Source organism: Motacilla alba, chromosome 15 (genome assembly GCF_015832195.1).
Source record: "Motacilla alba alba isolate MOTALB_02 chromosome 15, Motacilla_alba_V1.0_pri, whole genome shotgun sequence".
Taxonomy (NCBI): Eukaryota; Metazoa; Chordata; class Aves; order Passeriformes; family Motacillidae; genus Motacilla; species Motacilla alba.
The window spans coordinates 3,192,429-3,214,393 of record NC_052030.1 but is presented as its reverse complement, the minus strand read 5'-3'; the positions used below and the strand labels follow the sequence as shown (position 1 = coordinate 3,214,393).

At 44.9% G+C, this 21,965-nt stretch overlaps 2 protein-coding genes across 8 annotated transcripts in view; both read left to right on the top strand.

Moving 5' to 3' along the window:
- Nucleotides 1–46: 46 nt before the first annotated feature.
- Nucleotides 47–15,237, top strand: RNF185 (ring finger protein 185). Of its 6 annotated transcripts, XM_038152152.1 has the most exons (8): nt 1,175–1,331; nt 2,009–2,158; nt 6,500–6,733; nt 8,267–8,285; nt 8,929–9,041; nt 9,559–9,613; nt 11,515–11,632; nt 12,766–15,237. In XM_038152152.1, exons 3-8 carry the CDS (start codon nt 6,552–6,554, stop codon nt 12,861–12,863), a joined length of 585 nt encoding a protein of 194 aa, XP_038008080.1. In that variant the 5' UTR covers nt 1,175–1,331; nt 2,009–2,158; nt 6,500–6,551; the 3' UTR covers nt 12,864–15,237. The 6 variants fall into 6 exon arrangements, with proteins under 6 accessions (XP_038008082.1, XP_038008078.1, XP_038008083.1 ...); XM_038152154.1 differs by lacking the exons at nt 1,175–1,331; nt 2,009–2,158 and adding an exon at nt 47–175; XM_038152150.1 differs by lacking the exons at nt 1,175–1,331; nt 2,009–2,158 and adding an exon at nt 866–1,113.
- A 210-nt stretch (nt 15,238–15,447) lies between these two features.
- The window catches only part of LIMK2 (LIM domain kinase 2), a 30,993-nt gene continuing 24,475 nt past the window's right edge, over nt 15,448–21,965 (top strand). For both annotated transcript variants that reach the window (XM_038152473.1, XM_038152472.1), the window contains exons 1-2: nt 15,448–15,538; nt 18,054–18,153. In XM_038152473.1, coding sequence (XP_038008401.1) covers nt 15,523–15,538; nt 18,054–18,153 — 116 coding nt within the window. In that variant the 5' untranslated portion in view covers nt 15,448–15,522. The remainder of the gene's footprint in view (nt 15,539–18,053; nt 18,154–21,965) is intronic.

Below are 21,965 nucleotides of genomic sequence, written 5' to 3'. Positions count from 1 at the left end.
ATCAGCTTCTGAAGGATACGGTTCACGTCCTTGGGGCCCTGGTAACTTTCTAATCAGTAACTACACTGAGATGAAAATTTTTGCTGGAATGTAGAAGCTGTGCCCAACCCTGCTGCTTTGCTGACAGGCTGAAAACAAGAGAGCTGCTTTGTTGGAGATTTTCACTGCTCCGCAGGTAGGACTGCTTTGTTCCACATGCCATCAGCACTGTCACATTATGTGCTACATTTTCATCTCAACTTGAAATTTTCCGGTGTGATACAACAACATGTTTGGTGATTCCAGGTGAGCTTCTGGATAACCATTTTGCTGTGGGTCTTGCCAAGCCTATGTGCTGCTGAAAGCAGCAAGAAGACTCTGTATAAATGTTTTTATCCTGCTGGACACCTCCTGGCTTGCACCTTCCAACCTTCCCACTGGAGCTGTGCAGTCTCAGGCCGCCCGGCAGCAGACAGGCCACTGACAATATCCCATGGCTCTTTCTTGGCACTAGCTTCACTTTGTTTCTTCACTCATAAAACTCACCTTCTTTAGTGGAGGACCTTGGTTTAGGATTCACCCATTCTCCAATGTGTAAAAGAACAAGCAATTTTGGGCTGTCTTGTACCTTGGAGTCCTCAGGACTGGGGTGTCCTCAGAGCTGGGACAAACCCTCCAGAAGCGCCTTCTCGGGCAGGTCACCTCCTCCCCTCGCTTTGGTCCCCTATCTTTCTTTGGTTTATCACAACTGTATAAATACCTTTATCAAGCTCTAAATACCTTAATCAAGCTCTCTGTTTCCATCCTGGAGTTTCTCAGCTCAGATTCTTTCCATCCTGAATCTGTTTCTCAGCTCAGATCTTCAGCCCTCTACACTCGTAAGTCATCAATTTGTTTCCCTCAAACTTCCTTCCTTCCCTTTCCGTCCTTCCTTCCTTCCTTTTCCGTCCTTCCTTTTCTTTCCTCCCTTCCTGCTCGGGCCGAGCGTTCGGTACGAACTTCTCGCAGTCCCCGGAGGCCCCCGTTTGGACGCGGCCCGCACCCTCCCGGGCAGCGGAGCCGCCCACGCCCGCAGAACCGGGGGTCGCGGCGGGGGCCGAGCAGCCCGGGCCGTTCGCCCCGGAGGAGCCCGAGGTAACGAGCGCCCGGGCTCTGCGTGGGGCCCGGGCTGAGCTGAGGAGGGGCCGCGGCGGACGGGTGTCGCTGCCCGCGGCCCCCCGGTTGGCGGAGCGGCCGCGGCCGGTGGGGCGGAGGCCGGGCCCTTCCGCCGGCCGCGCTTCCGGGCGGTCAGGTGACGGGGCCCGGCGGAGCGGCGTCTCGGCTCGGGCGCGGCGGGGAGCCCGGAGCCGCCGGTGAGCAGAGCCGGGTAGGGCCGGGCGGGCCGGGGGGCGGTGGGGGGAGCCGGGGCCGGGCCGCGGCTCCGAGACCGAGCCGGGCCGGAGCTGCCTGCGCCCGCTCCGGACGAGCGGGGCAGGGACGCCCGGTGCCTCCGGAGCCGCGGGGCCCCCGGCGGGCCCGGCGCGCGTCCCCCGAGCTCCTGCCCGCGGCCCGGCGCTGCCCGCCGGGCTGTGCCCCCCAAGCGCCGTCCCGGGGCCGCAGGTGCCGGTGTTCGCTGTGCGGGGCCCGACCCGCTGCAGCGGCGGTAGATGGGTCTGGCGTCAGCTGCTGGTGCATGATATTGGTTATATTTTGAAAATTGCTCATATATTAAGACTCGCTTCCTCTTAAATCACGTCTGTGGTATATAATAACTGTCGTATTCGATATTTTTACGTTTGCTGCTAACCTGGGTTAGCCGTGCACGTCTGTCTCACACGGCACTGCAAACCAGGAAAACGCTGGGGCAGCATTACCCAACTGGTTATATTCCTTCTTTTTTTTTTTTTTTCCCCCTTTGGATTTTGGGAGGTAAGAGGATAAAATCTTTGCTGCAAGGTTTTTCTTGGAGTCTGTATTAAACCTTTATGGAAGGGATAAAAAGATGAATTCCTTCAATCACCTGAGGGTTTTTACTGTTTGCATTTACAAGGTACATGGACTCCTCAGTGCTCCCGGAACACCCTTCAGCTGGGCCCTTGGCCTGGCAGCCCTGACTAACACAGATGTGCATTGCAGAATCCCAGCTCATGAAACGAGGCCAGCCTGGCTGGAAGGCAAATGGCTGCTTTTGCAAGAGCAAGTGAGCACATGAATTCATGCTTTGGGACCACTTCGTGGTGATATTAAGAAGCAGGTGCCCAATGCTGTACAGGTTACAGGACGTGGAAAGATGAACTCGAGAAATATTTCCAAGGAGTTAAAATGTAACATGTTTGGGGGACAGAAAAGAGTAAAAAGGTAGTGAGAGATAAATGTGTTTTTAATGATTAACAACAGGACAGTCATGTGTTTGTTAAAAATATCTAAAATGACTGTCAAGAAGTCAGTGCACTTTCTTCTGGGCACTGTCAGCAGTTTTCAGCTAAGATTACCTGGTTGTACTTGAAGCCCAGGCAATTGTAATATGTTAAGTATCAAGATTGTTGTTAAACTTAGGAGTGGGCATATTTGTATAAACTCTCAGTAGTAGTTTTAGATTTAAATTGATTTTCTAATGTGAATATTCCTTTTGCAAAAATTTTAAAGTGTCAGAAAATGACACTGTTACCTGAGGGATAAGAAAAATACACTGACAAATCTTCTTTTTGATTTAAACTGCAAAAGGTTCAGGAACTAAATCAGAACTTGTTTCATAAACAAACTAGATTTGGATTATTTAAATTTCAGTAATCTTAGCTAAAATAAAATTCATTAGGAAAGAAATATGGAAAAGGGTCTTTCCTGTGGAATTGACATCCAACAGTGCTGCTCTTTTCATTTCATTGTTATGGCAAGGAGGAACAAACTTTGGGTTTTGTTAATAAACTAACCAGATTCTTATATCTTCACCAGAACTATTTCTTATTGTTCATGAAAAAAATTAAATACTTGAGACATCCTCATGTCATGCTGTGAACACATATTCCAGGCCTGTTTTGTATAGGTGAAATTCTAATATATATTCCCTCTTTGCCTTTCCTAGGTTGAAGTAATGTTCAGCTGCTGTTTCCAGCAGATTTTTTTTGTGTACCTTAACTTATGGTGAAAACTCCTCTAGCCTGTCCTGAAGTGTTTTTTCCTGTGTTTTGAGGGCTGGGCAGTGTACTTTGGCAAATGCAGTCATTTGCTGAGTTCAGAAGTGTGATCTTTGACAGTAGCCATCCAGCTTCTGCTTTCCTGGTGTGCAGTGGATTTACAGATGAAGCTTTTAAAATATTAGAGGAAAATTTCTTTCTGACTGGCTGTTAGTGAGATCTATAGCCAGCACATGGACATTCCCAGGCCCCTGCACTTACTCCTGTCGTGGACCTCCTGTGCTCTCGGCTGTCACCACATGTTCAGCTCCTTTTGGAGTTCCACCCTCTCGGGTACCTCCACTTCCATGTCTTCACGCTCCACCAGGCTTCTGTATTTATTTAAGAAGCCTACTTGCAGATGAGTTCCTTGTTTCTTAACTGTTCATCTGCTGCCACTCTTGATTCCTGGATGTAATAAACATCAGTCATTTTCAGAACCACCTGTTGGGATGTAACATAGGGATTGTGGTTTGAAGGAAATAAACAGCTAATCTAGATGGCTTTTATGAAACAAAGATACCATTTTCCTGTAAATATGTCGAGAGCAAAGAAGTAAGAAAGAGAAAAGACAAAATCTCAGAATGCCTGCAATTAGGTATCAGGTGGTTTTTATATCCTTTCCCTTGTTTTGTTTGTTGCTCATCATGCCTCCAGGGTTGATTTGGAGACCTGATCTGAAGGACAAGTTTGTAGCAAACCTTGACTGGCATCCCTCAATTGTGTTTACTTAACCCCAGAATTCGTGTTCTATCCCAGCGTATTCACAGTCTTCCTCCCAAACTCTAAAGCAAATTGAGAATGGGATTGGTTTGGCCTGTTGTGATAGTTGTTGATTTTTTTAGTTTGTGATTTCCATATGGTTTGTTGGGGCTTTTTTTCCCCTAGAGAGTTTTGTCTCGGAGTTTAAGAAGTTTGAGTGACTGTTCAATTTTGAGCTCATTCTGCACTCAGCACAAGTTTTATTTGCAGTTGCATTTGTACTTTAGGATTCAGAGTACACTCACAAGCTACACAATATATGATTATCAAATGGAAATTTAGCCCCTGGAAGCTGTTTCACTTTGCTTCTTTGTATATGTGCAGATGTACAGAGCCCAGCAGCACTTGTTACAGACCAGTTATGTTAAACTGGGATATTCCAGGGACAAAAGCAAAGGTTTGAGAAGGCTTTTATTATTTTTACTGTTGTGTTTTGCTATGGTTTTGAGATTTTAAATTGGTTATATCCTAACAGGTCACTGGGCCCCATCAGCCAATGAACAAATACTTAAGAGAGGATCCCCGGTAGAGATTAAGGAATGACCCTGTTCTAGGAAAGGAGATTCAGTGCCTCTTGCATTATGTCATTTTAATCTTTCTTCTCGCTCAGCCATCTTTATTCCATATCATTACTGATATTTCTCTGGATTTCTTTGTCATCCTTCTTCATAATGTTTTATTTATTTGTTGTAGTTACTAAAGCTGAGAGGTTTTTTTCCAGTAAGTTTTTGTGGAGTTACAGATTTTATCTTTTTGACAAGTCTTCAGATTCATTGTGTTAATATATGGAATTTAATTTGGAAAAAGGATTTTTTTTTCCACATTGTTATTAGGGACTCAGAATTTATTTATTTGCTTCTTGTGCACTTCCTTACCTTGTGTTATATGTCAAGATGTTTCTTGTGACCATTCTGTAAACGGATGCAGTATTTTTTAGTGTGTTGAACTCTTTAGTTTTAAGGAGGTTTTCTCAGTTTTTATACTAATATATACAGGTCCAAGTCGATAAGTTTTCACTTGAACTACTGAGCAAGACAGGCTGAAGATTCTGGTTGTAAGGATGTGTGAAAAATCCAAGTGTCTTTGGCATACAGTTTGTAGGTTGGCAGCACTTCCATCTGCCTTGATCTAACATGGATTTTAATTTTGTACAACGAACTGAGTGTAAATGGAGCCGTGGTGTGAAATGCTCAGAGTCAGCACCACTGAAGGCAGCGTATGTTGAAGTGCAGCATCTGTGAATGCAAATCTGCCCTTCTGGGACACTGTGCAAAATGATGTAACAGAGTGAAAAAGCTCTGCAGAGATAGATTTCACCTGCTGTAACTGAGTCTCTGCTGCAATACTTCACAAGGCCCGGGTGCGATGCTTTCCTGACTGTGCAGTGGGATTGTATTGCAGGAAAAAAGCTGTTGGCAACAACAGCTGGAGATCCTGAGGCTTTAGTTTGCTGCCTGAGCTGCAGCTCCGCTACAAAGAGGCAACACTAAGGAAAGCCTTTAGTGCTTGGGGGGTAAGTTGGAAAAGAAATTACCTTCTGAAAAATTCAGGTTGCCCTTTGAAAATGCTTCACTGTTTGCACACTTGCAAAAAGTTCAAATATTCTGAATCACCTGTTTGTTTCTCACAGCTTTATCTAAGTATTCCTGTTCCTGCAGCTTCAACATGATGTTAGAGTTTCATAAAAAGCATAGTGAAACATTTTAAACATTTTTTTATTTTAGTGAATTAATTTCTGTAGCTACTGAAACTCTCTTAGTTCTTGGATGACAAATCTTGTACTCATAAAGGTATTTCTAGAAGTGCAAATGCCTTGTGTTGAGTCTCAAATTTTTAGGTACTGTGGAATTGACATATTAAGGAATTACATTGTAGAGGTTGTTACTACTGAAATGAAATGAAGTAAATGCTGTTCTTTGGTAAATATGATTATGTTAATGAGAGACAAAAGCATGGAAGTAAAATTCAAGCATGTTAAGGTAAAAGTTTTACTACTTCTTCATTGCTACCTTGGTAACTAGATTACAAAATGCTTGCTAGTTTTAAAGTACTAGGCATGTTTGATAGTAATTTCAATACTGTGGTGATAGCACCTGTATACTGCCCAGGAGAAAATTCAAGTTCTAAGCCACCTTTGCTTGCCGTTATTGTCATTAATATTCCAAACTAATGAACATTGAACTTAAATGTCTGCATTGTCAGTCTGTTCAAACTGTGAATTACTTCATGATTAAATTCTGCTTCCAGCTGCACTCTCAGTTATAAGTTGTGTTGAATTTTGGAAGAGCATGTGTGACTAGGTGAGCTCATTCTCCTTACAGCAAATGGCATTTATGAGAAAATACAGGGGGGTTGTTTTGTCTGTGGATGCTTATCAGTAACAGTAAAATACAGGTCACACATCAGCCAGGTCATACTATGGGACTGTAAAGTAGCTTAGTCTCTAAAAAAAGATCCCTCTTGGCTACGTTAAACTATAAAACCATCAACAACAGGATTCAAGAGCTTCTTAGATAAGTCACTACCAGTTTGGAATGGGGCCAGAATGCAATGTTCATAATGCCAATAATTGTTTAGATTTGTTTGCTTTTTCCCCTTTCTCACAGCTAGGAGTCCACGAGGAAAATTTTCTTGACCTTGTTTGGGCAGTCCTTGAAGATGGCAAGCAAAGGACCCACAGCTTCTGCATCAACAAAGAGCTCCAGTACTGGAGGGACCAGTGGCAGCAGTAGCAGTAATGGTTCTGGGGACAACACTAATCAGGACAACACTTTTGAATGCAACATCTGTTTAGACACTGCCAAGGATGCAGTTATCAGCTTGTGTGGGCACCTCTTCTGGTAAGTGCTGCAGCCCCACGCACCAGCCAGAGCACCATCTATCTGATCCCATAAAAACCTGTGGTGTTTGTCATTTTAGAGGAGGGACGGTGGGTTTGGTTTAGGAGGAGCTTGGGTTTGCTCCTCAGCTGCTTTTCTTTGCTTGTATTCCAAGGAAAGGGTTTCCTGTGTCTTAAACTCCCTGTACTGCTGGATTATTGTGTAAAAGCAAACAAATGAGCAGCCCCACACAGGTAGTTCAGTGCTCATTGATACTGTTTGCTTATGTGTGTTATTTTATTTGTGCTGTCTGGCCTAGCACAGATATGTTCTTAAGCCCTAAATTCCTTTCTGACCTCTGCATACCTGAACCTGGATATGAATCTGGGTTCTGTAGGCCAAATTGTAGTTTCTCCTACGAGCTTGCTCTTTTTTTTCTTTGAAACGATAAAAAAAGGAAAAAATAGGCAAAAAGCTTTTACATATGGACAATTTCTCTTTTGCCATGATATTGCATTGGTGTTAGGAACATTTTAGTTCTTTAATTTGACTTGGAAATAATGTACAGCATGGATATATGTGCAGAATTTCTGATGTGGGTAACTTGGTTTAAATATACCCTTTCTTATGTGAAGAAGTTAAGGCTTCACATGGCCAAATGTGCCGGGGTTGGAGTTTATTTTACACAGTGGGCTAGATCTTTAATAAAAAGAAGCCTGAAAGTGCTTTTCTCCTGTGTAAATACACATAACATCTGAAAATCCAGTATTTTATTTGGGGAGATGGAAAATCACTGGCTTAGGGCATGTCAAGATAAAATAACATTAAATTACTGCACAAAAGGATTTGGAATAATGGAGCCTTAAAAGTACCAGGTGTCTTGTCTGAATGGTTATTGAGACCATTTTGAAAGCAGATGGCTGTTTAGCAGATTTATCTTGTAGTTTGCTTGTCTTTGACCTTTTTTAAATTTGCCATAGCAGTTTAATCTGTATAATGGGAATTTCTCTGCCCTGAGCAACTGAGTGTGATCTCAATAGCTGATCCTGCTATGAGCATCAGGTTGAACTAGAGGCTACCTGAGGTACCATCCAGCCTTAGTTATTCCATGATTCTGTGAATGTGGCTGATGCTTCACCCTAATTTCTAAGATCCTGAAGTCTCATTACTGACATCTTGCTTATTTGCATCTTGGCTTTAGGGTAGCTTTTCATGGTATCAGAAGAAAATGTATACAATAAAGTCTTAAGATTAATGCAGCTTCTGTCTGGGCCTTTGGTATGGATGAGGACCCAGGAGTGGGAGATGCACAGAACCACATTAGGAATTTAGATTGAGTAACCTGAAAAAAAACCAGTGGAGATCAGTCTTGGGCTGTGTTTGCAAAAATGATTTTAATGGGAGGCTGTAGAACTGGCCCAGCTGGATTCCAGGATTCTGTTGTCACCAAGCTGCACTGTCCCTGTACGCTGCACATTTGTCATATAGAGTAACTAATTCTATTTTCCTCTCCTTTTCTGCTCTGTGAACAAATTGTCCTGGGAATGCTCACAGTTGGCCTTGTTTACACCAGGTAAGACAGGTTTTCTTTTACTTTGTCTTTCATCAGCTCCAGTTGCTCAATAAAGCCCTTGGTTCTCTGGAGTATCCCCCTCTTTTCAAATATACTTTTCTCTCCAGGGCAGTCACAGCCTGCTCATGCAGCTTAATGTGCAACAGCTTGCAATCTGCCCTTTGAGCAACAAGAAAACTTAGGTTCTGTTCCACTTGCCTGAACTTTTGAGTTTCTTAAGCCCTGCATAATTGCAGTTTTGGTACAATTGCTGTTGGAGCTTGCAGGCTTTGGTTTGCAGGTTTAAGTGCTGAGTGTACTTCTCTTTGCATACATAGTGTTTGACATTGTGGTACTGTTATAGAAAAGGTGGATGACAGGAGGGCTATCTGCACTAGCCCTTGCCTTTGCAGGACTGCTCGTACTCTTTATTTCTTATTTTACTCTGGTGCAGATCTGAATGTGTACACATCAGCACGTTGTTGCCACCAGAACAACAGCCAAAGTGCCAACTCCACTTTGGGAGTACTTGGCACTTACTAAAATGTTTTGCTCCAGACCTTTGTGAGAAATTGCTAAAGTCTTTCTGCCTGGCTGCAAATGAGGTTTGCATAGTTATTTCTGTGGTATTCTAGTAGTTTTCTTATAATTTCCTTTCTTTTAGTGGCTAGAGACCAGGCCAAACAGACAAGTGTGTCCTGTATGCAAAGCAGGAATCAGTCGAGATAAAGTTATTCCTCTGTATGGAAGAGGTAGCACTGGGCAACAGGATCCCAGGTAAGAAACCTAAATGCAACTATTTTCATTTGAAAATTAAAGATGAAACTTTAGTTTAGGGTCTTAAGATTAAGCTGTTGAAGTGCTGGGTTCAGTTTTAAATACTTTGTCAGAAGACATAGATCTGACATTTCTGCCAAATATTTCTGGCTTTTTCAGGGCCTGGATTTGCACACATTTCTTGTTCTACTGGCAATTAATTTTAATTTGAATCAAGTGTTAATTACCAGTTCCAAGTGGCAGGTTGCAATGATTATTATCTGACCAGAGAAGCTTATATTAAATGTTCATGTCCTCAGTTTTTAGCCTTTGCAATGGATATTTGTTGTTCAAAAGTGCAGCGTTATGTGCTGCTGAAGGTCCAAAGCTGCGTGGTTGGCTCTCACACACTGCTCCAGCTCTGCTGGATGGCCCCAGGAGACTGTTTTTTATGGTGGTTCTGCATTATTAGCCAGTCTACTGCAGATACTGTTGTCGCTTGTCCTTGCACTTGAGCTAATTTCACAACTTCCTGCAGAGAGAAAACTCCACCACGACCCCAAGGACAGAGACCTGAGCCAGAGAACAGAGGGGTAAGTGATCAAACAAGCTCGAGTGGTTTAGTTGTTTTTATTGATAGTGGAGTTGTTTTTATTCATCCTGGAGGACATAATGTGTGTGAGAGAACCTGCAAGAGGATCCTGCAGCTTACACATGCTGCTCTTCCCCAGCTGGTTGTTCATGAATCATTGATAGCTGTGGTGTGGCAGAGAGCTCCATTCCTGTGATGCCCTTTAGCATCCCAAAGAACAGCCCAACTTGGACCATGCTCCAGTGTGGTATTGCTGGAAAAGCTTTTCATACTTGATTGTTCTCCTTTAAATACAAGGAACACTTTGCTTTGAGAATTCTTTGTGCAAGTGTATTTCTGTTAAAACTTACGTGTCATTAATTAATCCACCTATTAATTTAGATTTTTGACACTGACACCTGCTTCTCTCATTTTGATGGGATGTTACTGTTCGATGGCATTACAAGCAAGAGAAGGTCAATATCTGTTGGCTACATGATTTGAAGAGGGATCTGTGGTTTTGTTGAGGACATTACATAGGGTGAATGTAAACAGAAGCTGGCACAGATGGAGCAGACGTGGGAGTAGACGGTAGGACAGACCACAGTGTTCTTCAGCACGATGGCAGCAAGCACGACCTGATGAAACAATGGCACATTTCCATGTAACCCAGCCTGGGGTCCTTGGAGAGGATTGCCTCCCTCATGCTTCAAGCAAACAACTCTGCAGGGTGTGATTAAGGTGCATTGAATGTATTAGGAGCTCAGCTGTTCTCTTTCACTAGGGCATTGCTGCCTTATTAAATCAGCTCCTGTACCTTACTTGAACCTTTCAGCTGGTGCTGCTGTAACTCAGAGGGATGAGGTACGAAGGCAGGGCAGTAGTGGTGCTGTTCTCTTCAGATCCTGTACCTGCCACAGAGAGTTTTGCTGTCCCTCAGAGTTAGTGGCAAAATGCTTGAGAAGATATGGTCAAAAGACCAACTTCTCAAATCAAGGCTCAACCAAGAAACATTTGGCTTTTATTATATAAGTAAAATCATCTTTGTCTTCCCATTGTTGGTGGTGATAAACCAGAGGGTCTTTCAGAACTGGTATCACTGTTTTAATCCTGAGGTGAGAGGATAGATAGCTGGATTACAGAACTGTGGGCTCTCCACAGTGTTTAGGCATGACACAAGCCCCTAGATTGACACACAGTTCTCAAACAGCACACTGCTTCTGCAGAGCAGGATTCATCTCAATTCAGAACACTTATCTTTTGACTTGATGTGGTATTTTAGTCTGGATCCCATGGGGTCGGTGTTGTTGTAACTTCCTTTTTTCCTCCTTTCCTTATGTCTTACATTCCTGCCCCAAGTGATTTTGCCACCTTAATTTGAGTCCCCGTGGTAAATTTTTTTGTGGTTTTTCTATGCATCCCACTGGCAATTTATCATTTCACTGAGTGTTTAACTGATGCACATGGATCACAAAAATCAATTCAGGTTATTTTCTTAAGTACCTTTCCTGTATGGCTAACAGCTGTTAACACATGATACATTGTTAAGACATTCTAAATAGAATTCTTTCCGTTGGTTTTGATACATTGGCAGATAGTTACTACTTTAAGTTGAGAAAGGTTACAATTGAGAAACACTGTCCTGATTTGTGGCCCTCAAGCGAGCACTGCAGTTGCTAGTTTTCATTTTCTCAAACCTTTGGGTTGCTTGTTGATTCTGCTGCTGTCTGAAACATTTTAAACCCAGGAGGGCTGAGGGGATATCTGCAAAAGCATATCAGACTGAAAGTTTCCAGACAGCTTGGCCCTCCTTCAGCCGCGCGGAAGCCAGTGAGAGGGAACGTCAGCAAGTCCACAAAGTACTCTGAAATAGGCTCTGAGTGATTGGTACCTTTTTTGTCTGCCGTTCTTTATTCTTTGCAGGGATTCCAGGGCTTTGGGTTTGGCGATGGTGGCTTCCAGATGTCGTTTGGAATTGGAGCGTTTCCCTTTGGTATATTTGCAACAGCCTTCAACATAAACGACGGGCGACCTCCTCCAGGTACCACGGATCCTTCTCCTGTCCCATCACAGACAGACATTCTACAAACTCTTAAATAACCTGCTAAATGGCAAAATATGCTGAACAGTAACCAGTGTTGTCAATAGAACCACGAAATGAGGGCAGAAACACTCTTTAGAGAATGTGGTCTGTGGCTGGTATGATTTGTACACAGACTTGGAAAAGAAGCAAGTTTGCCACTTCCATGTAATTTCCTGAAGGCCCTCCTGGGAGACCAGTGACTGCAGAGGAACAGTGGCACTGGAGACTATTCTCCTCTAATTCAGATGTCTCCTCTGGTACACCAGCAGACTTCTCCTGAAAAATGAGACAAATTGGACTAGACTTTCTAATAATAATAAAAAGGAGTCACTAGGGGTGTATGAAGGAGACCCAGATTTTAAAAACAGCAGGAAAGGACCATTTCCTGAAAGATGAGAAGGATAAATTTAAACTGATGCTCTGTACCACAAAATTATGAATGCAAAGATTGCTCATTTTCCAGAAATTTATCTCTGAGACAGTTATCTGTATTCTACAATAAGTAACTTTCCAGTGAAATTACTTCACGTTTTTGATTAACAAAAAACAGTTGGGTTACTCCAAGGGGTGACCTTGCTCTCTAACAGTGAAGTAATCCCTAGAAAACCTCCTCCCCATCTTCACTGTAGACAAACTGAGTCTGTTCTGAACAAGAACGCCTACTGCCCAGGGTTTTCTGAACTTATTTTGTGAAAGGTTATGCCTGGCAAATCTTCCACCGTGTCATATGGCCCAGGAATTATGAGGAACAAACTCATTCTGCACATCACAACCAACGTTGCCATGGCCCTGTGCTGTCCTTGGGTCAAATTATCTTCCCTGTTAACTATAGTTCAGTGTCCCCTGAACATCTGCTGGGGGTGGGACTGAACTAAGGAGTCCTGCTTCAAGATACTTGTCTTCCTTGTGATCTGCCCATGCAGCCAGCCAGGCTGAGGGTAGGAAGTAGCAACTTTCTCACCAAGCAGTGGATATTTTCAATGTATGCATATTTTTCAATGTATGAATATACTATATTCAGAATATACACAATCCCAGAGAAAAGGAAGGAGCTGAACTGTTGTTTGTTTTTTTTACTTCCTGTTTTCCAGCTGTTCCAGGGACTCCTCAATATGTGGATGAGCAGTTCCTTTCCCGCCTCTTCCTGTTTGTGGCACTGGTGATAATGTTCTGGCTGTTGATTGCATAAGTCTTTTCCATTATTCTATATATTCATGACCAACAAGGCCACTGAAACAGTTACAAACTGCATCCCCATCCCATTTTAAACCTCTTGGTGTCTGGTTCCATAGCTAACTATGGGCTTCAGGAGTTGGTGGTACCACAGCACAATGAGGAATCTCACATTTTGCACCAGAGTTGGTAATTAAAATATTGGTTTAAAAGTGTATTTCAGCTCAGATATCTTGTACAACAGGTTCCTGCCACAAACCATGGGCCTGGCGTTGAGCTGCACTCTGAAAGGGAGTGCTGCTTTGAAATCCTGTGCCAATTAGTGACACCAGGTCTGTGGGATACACAGTTATCCCAACAGACTGGGCAGGTAAGGAAACTTCTCCAACGTGACCAGTATCTCCTGCTTTGCGACCACAATGGATCTACCAGAGCTGCAGATGTTATTTAATGTCTCCATCAACATCCAGCCTTCTCCAGGAAATCATCTGCAGCGCTGCTGGGACTCTCTGGGGCACAGCACGTGATGCAGACGGAGCCAGGGCTGGAGACTGGTTCCGGTTTCTTTTCCGTCTGTTATTTCCCGGTGTGATGGAAAACCCTTCCTGATGGTCCTGATGGCTGTTAGAAGAAGGGATACGAATTAATGCTGCATTTTTAAAAGCCTGAGCATGCTGGAGCCAGGCACTGGAAGATTCCCTGGCAGTGGAGCCAGCGGGGCTGCTGGCCGCAGCCCGGTTTCTCACTGACAAACAGTGTTGTCTTCCCCAGCTCCGTGCAGCACCTGTGGCTGCACTCACGGATAATCCCCTCACAACCTCGTCACTGTAGCGACATTTATCTTTCTCAAAGCTTTGAGACTTTCTACACGAGGTCTTGTACTCCAGATAAAATCCTGTTACAGATCTGAGATCAGCTTGTTTGGGGAGAGGAACAAAAGGCATCTTTACGTGAGTTTTGAGGTAAAACTTGTCATACTGTAAAGTTACACAGGAGGAAACCTGAGATCCTGCCTTTGCCAGCACATGCTCAGTAGGGAACATTTGGAAGACCTTCTCCCGTGCCACAGCAGAACAGCTACAGCGCCAGTCTCTGCAGCTAAAATCTACCAAAGATTTTAATTTGAAGTGCTGGAGGAGACCACAACCATTAATGTGCTGAGGGGATATTTCAGAAGGTGAGCAATTTGCAGCCGCTTTGGAATCCTGTTGGGTATTCAGCTTTAAAGAGTACTCCTGATGTATTTATGTAGATTCCTTCGAAACAGGTATGAGAGATTCCCTAGCAAGATGAACAGTTCATATTTCTCTGACTAGGCAATTCCATTTGTTTTTCCTCTTACTGTTTTTAGATATTTTTGATTCCGGTCGCTCATAGTCATGATGATTTCCTGGAAGATGAATGTTGTGACTTCCCTGACAGTAGACAGAAAAACTGAAAAGTAAAGCAATTAATAGAAACTTTGTTTCAATAGCTTGGGATTTTTTAGCATATGGCAGACTTTCCTGGGCAGGACACCTTTAATTAATTGTTATAGAAGTTTATTTATGTAATTATAAACTGTTTCTTTTAGTGTCAAGAGAGAGTATGACTGAAGTTAAACTTGCCTACCTCCAAAATTCCATCTGGCAAGTAGAATGTTGCAAAGCTTCTGCAGTGTTTTGTCACGTCAGATTTATACCTGACTCAATGATAATCTGAAAGAATATATTGCTCAACTGTTTATAGTTGAGGTGGTGCTTCAGCTTTTGTTCTGCGACTCTTCTGGGTAGCTGAACTTTGGCATAGGGTTCTTCTCAAGTGTGTAACTTGGTAACTGGGGCCCTTCCCAGGAGGACAGGCTGTTTTGTTTGGTTGTCCTACAATGTCGCAGCTTTGGGTTCCTCTCCTGCGCAGTCAGCACCACCTGCTGATGGGAGAAGGTTCATGTGGCAGTAAGGGATGGATGCCTTCCCCTTTTGTAAGAGAAACTCGATGCTGAGAGGTTATGCAGGGAGGAGAAACGTAGCCCTTTGAAGCCTTTATCCCATAAAGAGGATGGAGAAGTGACTGCAATAGATTCAAGAAGTACTGAAATATATTTAATGAATACATTTTAAAAACTAGAATTTGAATGGATCGGGGGTAGGGATTTCCATCTAGGAGTGAGAGAGATAATGGATTTAGAGAAGGCTGCAAAAGCATGACTGACAGCTCTTATTTTCCGGCAGTTCAAGGATGAAATAGTCTGAAAGTGTTAACGCTTGGTTCCCCCTTTCCCTGGTGTGCTTTTGTATGTACCCCTTCCCGTAACCCGACCGCAAACGGCTCGGTTAGTGCGTTACCGTTCCTCCTCACTAATTTTCACTGTTGTGAAAGTGATTTAGAATTAAAAAATGGTTTTACATTGAGCGGAGTGCGCCGCCGTTCCTTCGCGCTGCCGCGGGGCCGGGAGCGGGAGCGGCGGGGCCCGCCCGGGGCCGCGGCACGTGCGGGGCGGGGCTGCGGGCGGGCGGCGGCGCCATTGGCCGCCGGCGCGGAAAGGGCGGGGCGGGCGGGGCGGGGCAGCGCGGGGATTGGCCGGTGCGCGGGGCGGCCGGCGCCGATTGGCCCGGGGCGGGGGGCGGGGCGGCGGCCGCGGAGAGGCGGGCCAGGTGCGGCGGCGGGCGCTGGCGTCGGGCGGGCGCGGGCGCGGAATGGAGGCGCCGCCAGGTGAGCTCGGGCCGGGCCGGCCGCGCCTCCGCGGGAGGAGCCGCCCTCCGCCGCCGCGGGGCGGGCGCGCGTACGCGAGGCCGCGGCTCTCGTCGGCCGCGCCGCCGTTATGCGGCCGCCGGTGCATCGGCGGTGTCGCGGGGCGGCCTCTGCGGGGCTCGACGGGGCCGCTGCCTCCCGTGGCTGGGGAGCGTTCCGGGGCCGGCCCGCGGCTCCCTCCGGCGGGTGGCACCGCCGGCTCGCGGCCACGCGCGCGGCCGGGGGCTCTCGGCGGGTCTCTGCAGCCCCGGTGCCATGGCACCCGCGGGACGGCCACGGGAGGTGCGGCGCGTCCCGCCCCGCCGCGGCCGCGGCCCGCACAGGGTCCTGCAGCGCAGGTGCTCGCGGGGCGCCGGTGCCGCTCACCCCGTCCCTGTTGTCCCGCTCGAGGTCCCCCGGTGAGCCCGGGGCTCGGCCGCTGCCCTCCGGGGCCACGGCGGCTGCTCCTCGCTGGCCGTCTCTGATACATTGCTCCCGTCCTGGGGAACGCGACAGACCTGTTACATGGATTATGTCCCTTTGCGTTTCCTTTGCACTGTTTCCTGCTCTGTTTTGTTCATTTCCGTCGTTTCTCCTGCATACTGAAGCAATTTCTGTTGGATTGAGGACTGTTGGTTTCCGTTTGTGAGCTAATCCTTGCTGGGTACACTTAAACAGATGTAGCACTACAGCTGAGTAGGTGCAGTTTCTTCTTCACGGAGTTCCGAAGCTGATGGGTCAGATTCTATAGGATGGTCCCGGAGTAATTTGTTGCTTGTAGTCAGCTGTGGTGTAGTCATTGATCTTTAAATGTCTTTAACAGGATCCACAGACAGTTTTGACACGTGTGTGTTGTGCTGGTGACACTGAATGGGAAGGGATGGAGCTGCAGACTGTTTGGTTTGCAGGTAGTTTTGGCCGGCAGCTATTTCAGAAGATCAGCTGCCTTCCAGGGCTTGCACTGCTTGGAGAGGAGAGCGTTGGCTGCCTGTGCATGGAGGCACGGGAACACGGAGCTTTGCCTTTTCCTCCCAAGCCTGTTTGGTGTGCTGAAAAGCCATTTCCTTTATAGGATAACACAGGTAGGGTCAGGTTTTTCCAAGGTTCTCCCCACCTTTACTCTGCTGTGCGAGTCTGAGCTCAGGTGGCGTTCTTGGTGTTCTGGATTACAGAAGGGGACAGGGGCAGGTGATCCAGGTGTGGAGCTGATGCACACTTTGGAATTGAAGTAGCAACCTACACCATTTGTCACATTTGAAGGAACCCTTTAAGCTTTCCATCTCTATGGAGACCTTCCTGGGTACTGCTGGTCTGCTGCTGATAGTGGTGCTTGTAGCTGAGCAGCAAATGTTTTTTTCCCTGAAATAGCTATTCATGTAAAAAGTGCAAGATCTTCACCTTGGTTAATTTTAAACGTTGTTGACCTGCACAGTGGGGTAAAGGTGCATGGAAGGTTGACGGCTTCTGTTTTGTGTAGCTTCAAGGAACTTAGCAGTGGTATGAATTTGCCTAAGCAACTACCAAGTTGTACCATTCTTTGGAAAAGGGAAGTCCGTGGTTTGTGGTTTTCCATGTCTATGTGTACCTTTTTCTTTAGTGCAGCCTTGCTGCAAGCAAACTGTTGGTAGCAGGAAGAAACGGGTTTGGGATCTGCTCAGCTCTGTGACACATTTCTTGTGCCATCCTGTGCTGAACTAAGATTCTTGACTCTTTAATATGCCTGCACTGCCCTTGGGATTTTGCATAGCATTTATCTGTGTGCCAAATGTTCTTTGTGCACAAGCTTTCATTCTGTTTTCCTTGCTTGCTCGCATCTAAGTAACCAGCTCTCTCTGGGGCTTTCTGGCAGTTCTAGCAAAAACTATTATAGCTCTATTATAACTGTTGTAAGTATTTTCTGAAAGGGCAATAGGCCAGTAGCATCACTCCCCTCTCCTGAGTCTGACGGTAGTCTGGTGTTGGCTGTACAGTCTCTATGGGATTATTCATTCAAGAGTGTAATTCCTTCCTGGTAGTCTAGTTGTTCTCTACTGAATGAAGTTTGCCTTTCCTTTCTTTCAGTTCTGGGAAATCCAGTTAATTATACAAATGAGAGCAAACGTTATGTGCTGAGTCAGTGGTGTGGGGGAAGCAGTAGTGTGGCTTCCTGGCCTAGAATGGTTCTCTGTTGGAATTGCTGTATTAGACCAGTGTTGCCTTCCTGAAATCTCTGCTCTGACAGAGCTGTAACTGAACTGTTTTATGTGAAAAGTCATATTTTTTCTTGTGCAGAATGTGAAGAAGCAGATGTTATGTTTGGAGAAAAAAAAAATGTACAAGATATCAGAGTTTGATTTGGGAGTTCCCACTCTGGGGTTATAGACTGCCTGCAGCTTTCCATGTGGGAAGGCTTTCCTGTCATTCACTTACTCAAGGTTGTTCTTTATTAAGGATGTACCAATCTTTGTTTTCTCTGGTGTAAACTGGTTGCTGTTTGTCCCCGTATTACTGCATGCAGGTGAAGAAGTCTGGAGATGTCTGGGGTGTGGGGACAGCATTGCTGCTGGGCAGCGCCTCCACAAGACTGTCAATGAAGCTTGGCACATCTCCTGTTTCCGGTAGGTAACGCTCCAGCCTTTAAACCCTCCTCGTGTTGTTCTGCTGGCTGGGACCTGGTGGTGAGGTCCCAGCGTGAGCTGGGAATTCCAGCAGTGATCTCTGTGCCTGACCTGTTCCCAGCTCCTTTGTGGCCGTACCTCAGGGACGGCATGCAGTCCCCAGAGAGCTGACACTGCCTGGCAGCGCGGCTGGGCTGACGCAAACAGGGCACAGATAAAGTGCAAATAAGAGCTCTGGTTTACTGGTGGTGGCAGAAGCCATGGGTTACATGTTTGTCTTCTGCAGCATTCTAAAGCAGTGCCCAGGCAATTTGCACAGCCTGTTGCTTTTTCCATGTGTGGTAGGTGCAAGGGTGTTATCAGGGTGCTGATAGAGAGGAGGGAAGAAATAGAGATCTTGCCTTTTGCTTTCTCTCCTTTCCAGACTCTTAAGACAGACAAACTTATTAAATCTGTTAGATAATGTTGCTGTCAGCAAGGACAAAAAGGGATGTCTGCCATGGTGGTAGGAGTAATGTCTCTTTTTGGTGTTCCATGAATACTCAGTCCAGTTTTTATGCTCCAGAATCACATTTCTGAAGGGTTCTGTATTTTTGAGAGAGGTTCAGTACCTGCAGCTTCTACTGGCTACTATGTTGGCTTGAATACGGGGAGGCTAATGTTTTGAATACTGTTGAAGAAAGTGGGGGAGAAGGAGGCCAAAGTGTGGCTTTGGAGGAATGTTTTCTGTGCCAAAATAAGCATCTATTGTCCTCGTTTAAAGAACAGAAGGAAAAAAAATAAAGCCAACAAAATACCCCAACTTTGTGGAAGTGAGGATTGTGGTTATTGGTATATTTTAAAAAAATAAAGCATCTCATGGTGCCAAAGCAGTGCAGGCTCAGTTGAGCTGGAAAATGCTGTTTTAGTGACACATTAATAATCACATTAATAATAGCATTTTGATTTCATTACAAATCCTGGTATTTTGGATTTCTCTTGGTTTTATTGTTCATGTTTAGCCATAATGAAGCAGCTTTTCTTAATCCTGGTTTTCTCTTTTCCCTGAAGGATCCTGCTGAGCTTCCCTAGATTGTGCCAGTAGCCAAACCCTAAGCTGTGTGTGCTGGGAAGTCTGTCCCTCTTGCCATTGAATGCATTTCTCTCGTGGGTCTTGATTTGCAAATGTCTTGGTGCTTCTTGCTGTTGGGGCTGTTGAGGAGAGGAACAGCTGAGCTGGAGGCAAACCTTGCCTTTGGGACACTTCACAGGGGGTTTGTGTTCATAGGTGATATTGTATAATGGAGGTTTGGTTGGTGCTTCTGGGCTGGTTTGTTTTATACAAGTGATGACACCAACCTTTCTCTGAGCTGTGCAGACACTTTCTGCATTTGCTGATGCATTTCTGTCTGGTGCTCTGTGCTTTTGGCGAGCTCGAGCACCCAGCGAGGCTGCTGTGCTCAGTGAACAGTTGGAACCTGCAGCAAAGGAAGCTGCCCTCCCCTTTTTCCTACTTCCAGGGTAGGACTGTACATGAAAACAAGTTTCCAGTTCGCGCTGTGTTCCTCCTTTTCTTCTGCTGTCCCTAAGCCATGCTGAGCAGCAGTCTTGTGCCTGGTATCCCAAAGCCAGACTTTAAAAGGCCTCTAAGGGTAGGAGGCTTTGGCAGTTGGTAGCTGTGAGTTCCGGCAGCTCTTGTGGAGTGTTTTTTACCGTCTTCCTGTGGATTAGCTGACTCCCTGGCCTGGCACAGAATTTCTCTAATGCTGATTGGCACTGCTCCAGGCTCGTTAGCTCTGTTTATTCTTGGTCAGGCTTGGCGCTGGCAGGAGCTGACGTACATGAGCGTCTCTGAGGATTTAAGTTTTTGTCACTTCCCTCCTTCCTCAAACTGCATGTACAGGAGCTTTTGTCTCTGGAACCTGCATTTTCTCTGCTGTGGCTTGAGGGAAGAGCAAATCCCAGTTTGTAGATCTTGGATATTTTAGGCTGTTCTTTGGCCAGCTGGTTCCTTAGGCTTGAATCTGATGGGCTGGATCTGGCTGAGGAAGTTTCTTAGATGTTTCTGTCACAGTGTCTGTTGTGAATTAACTCTGAACGTGCTTTTGTGCCTCTGAGCTCTGTTGAGACAGCACACACTTTCAAAGGTCACTGCTTTTCACAGTTTGACTGGATTTGGAAATGGCATTGCACAGAACTTCAAGCATTACACCAAGAAAGGGAAGGACAGAAGTGAAAAGGTGCCTTTTTCCTAGGTCTGGATCATTTTTACCTCAGGGAATATTGGAAGAGCTTTTTTTTTTACCAAGACCTTGCTGGTTCTATTATTTTCAGTCAAACTTGTTTTTCATATTGCAAAATAGAAGGTAATGCCTTGAATACTTTTGAATATATATATATAAATATACTTTTGAATAAAGTATTTTTACCAGTGTTTATTTTTGGTGGTTTGTGTTGTTTTCCTGCAGTTAATGACAAATGAAATTAAGGACAATCTCCACTTTCTGTAGGGATATTGTGTATTTGGAGTGGGATGGAATGAGAAGACCCCAACATACCTGTATAGCTTTATCTTAAGGACAGGGTATTTATTAAAAATCCAGTTTTGATTATTTGAAAACCACAAATTCAGATCAAGTCTGTCGACTACATCCAGGTGGAAAGTGGATGTATAGGAAGAAAATCATTGGAAATGCTGGCAGGAATTCCTACTGTAGCAGGGTGCTTAAGCATTTTTTAGGAAGGAAGACAGCTGAGGCTCAGTTCCTTCCTAACCATGAAATAACAGAGCATGTCTGGTACTGTGGTCTATAAAATAAACATAATTTAAGTAGCCAAGCAACACTGGCTTGCTGCAGAAATCTCAACTAAAAGCCAAAGCCAGAAAAAATGTTCACAGTATATCTTCAAAAGTAGCAGAAGGTGATGGATTACTGGTGATTTTACAGTCACAGATTTAAAAGATACCCTTTAGTTTATACCTAGTCCAGTTAATTAAAAGCTGAAAAATCATCAGGAGTTTGAAGAGCAGTGGATTAGCTATCCATGGATCAAGGGGTGCCCTAAGCTCCAGCCTACTGAACAGAAAGGGAAACACTACTAATTTCCCAGCTCTAGTGATTTGATTGTCTATCAAAGATGTGATTTTTTTAATACTGAATGCCATATTTTGTGTGCTACAGATTTTTTTTTCTCAGCAAAACTTAGTAAATCACTTTGATTCTTTTTACATTTGGGGGCAGGGGAAAGCAAGCCAGGCATACTTGTATGAAGACTATGTATAAATAAACCTGGTCTGAGGGTGCAGGATAAACTAGATGATTTCTGAGGGTATTTTTATAAATCTGTTTTCTGGTTTTAGTATATCCACTATCAACTTATATTTGAAGCAAGTTGTTTTTGTGGCTTAGGGATGATCAAGAAATTGGTCATCTAACAGTCTCCAGTGACTGTAGGATTTTGGTCTCCCAGACTGTCCACTAGCACTTCATTATCCTCAGTTAGAACCTTTTGTCTGCTATCTTCACATTTAAATCCGTTTCTTCTAGGCATGTTCATGAAAAACAAGATGTTTTCCCTGCTTCTGTTACCCACATAGCCTTCCCCTGTCAGAAAGCAGATTGTGTCTCCCATCAGTCCCTTGTACAAAGTAGAAGCCCTGGACTCAGCAGACTTAGCTTTTTCTCCAGACTCTATTTTCTAGACTTCAGATCACTTCTGTCGCTTCAATCTCTTTGGCACAGGCCTTCATTTTCCAAAAGCAGCTCCCTTCCCAGAGGACAAATGGTTGAACAGGATTTGAAGCACAAATGTGGACAAATGAAGATGTAAGC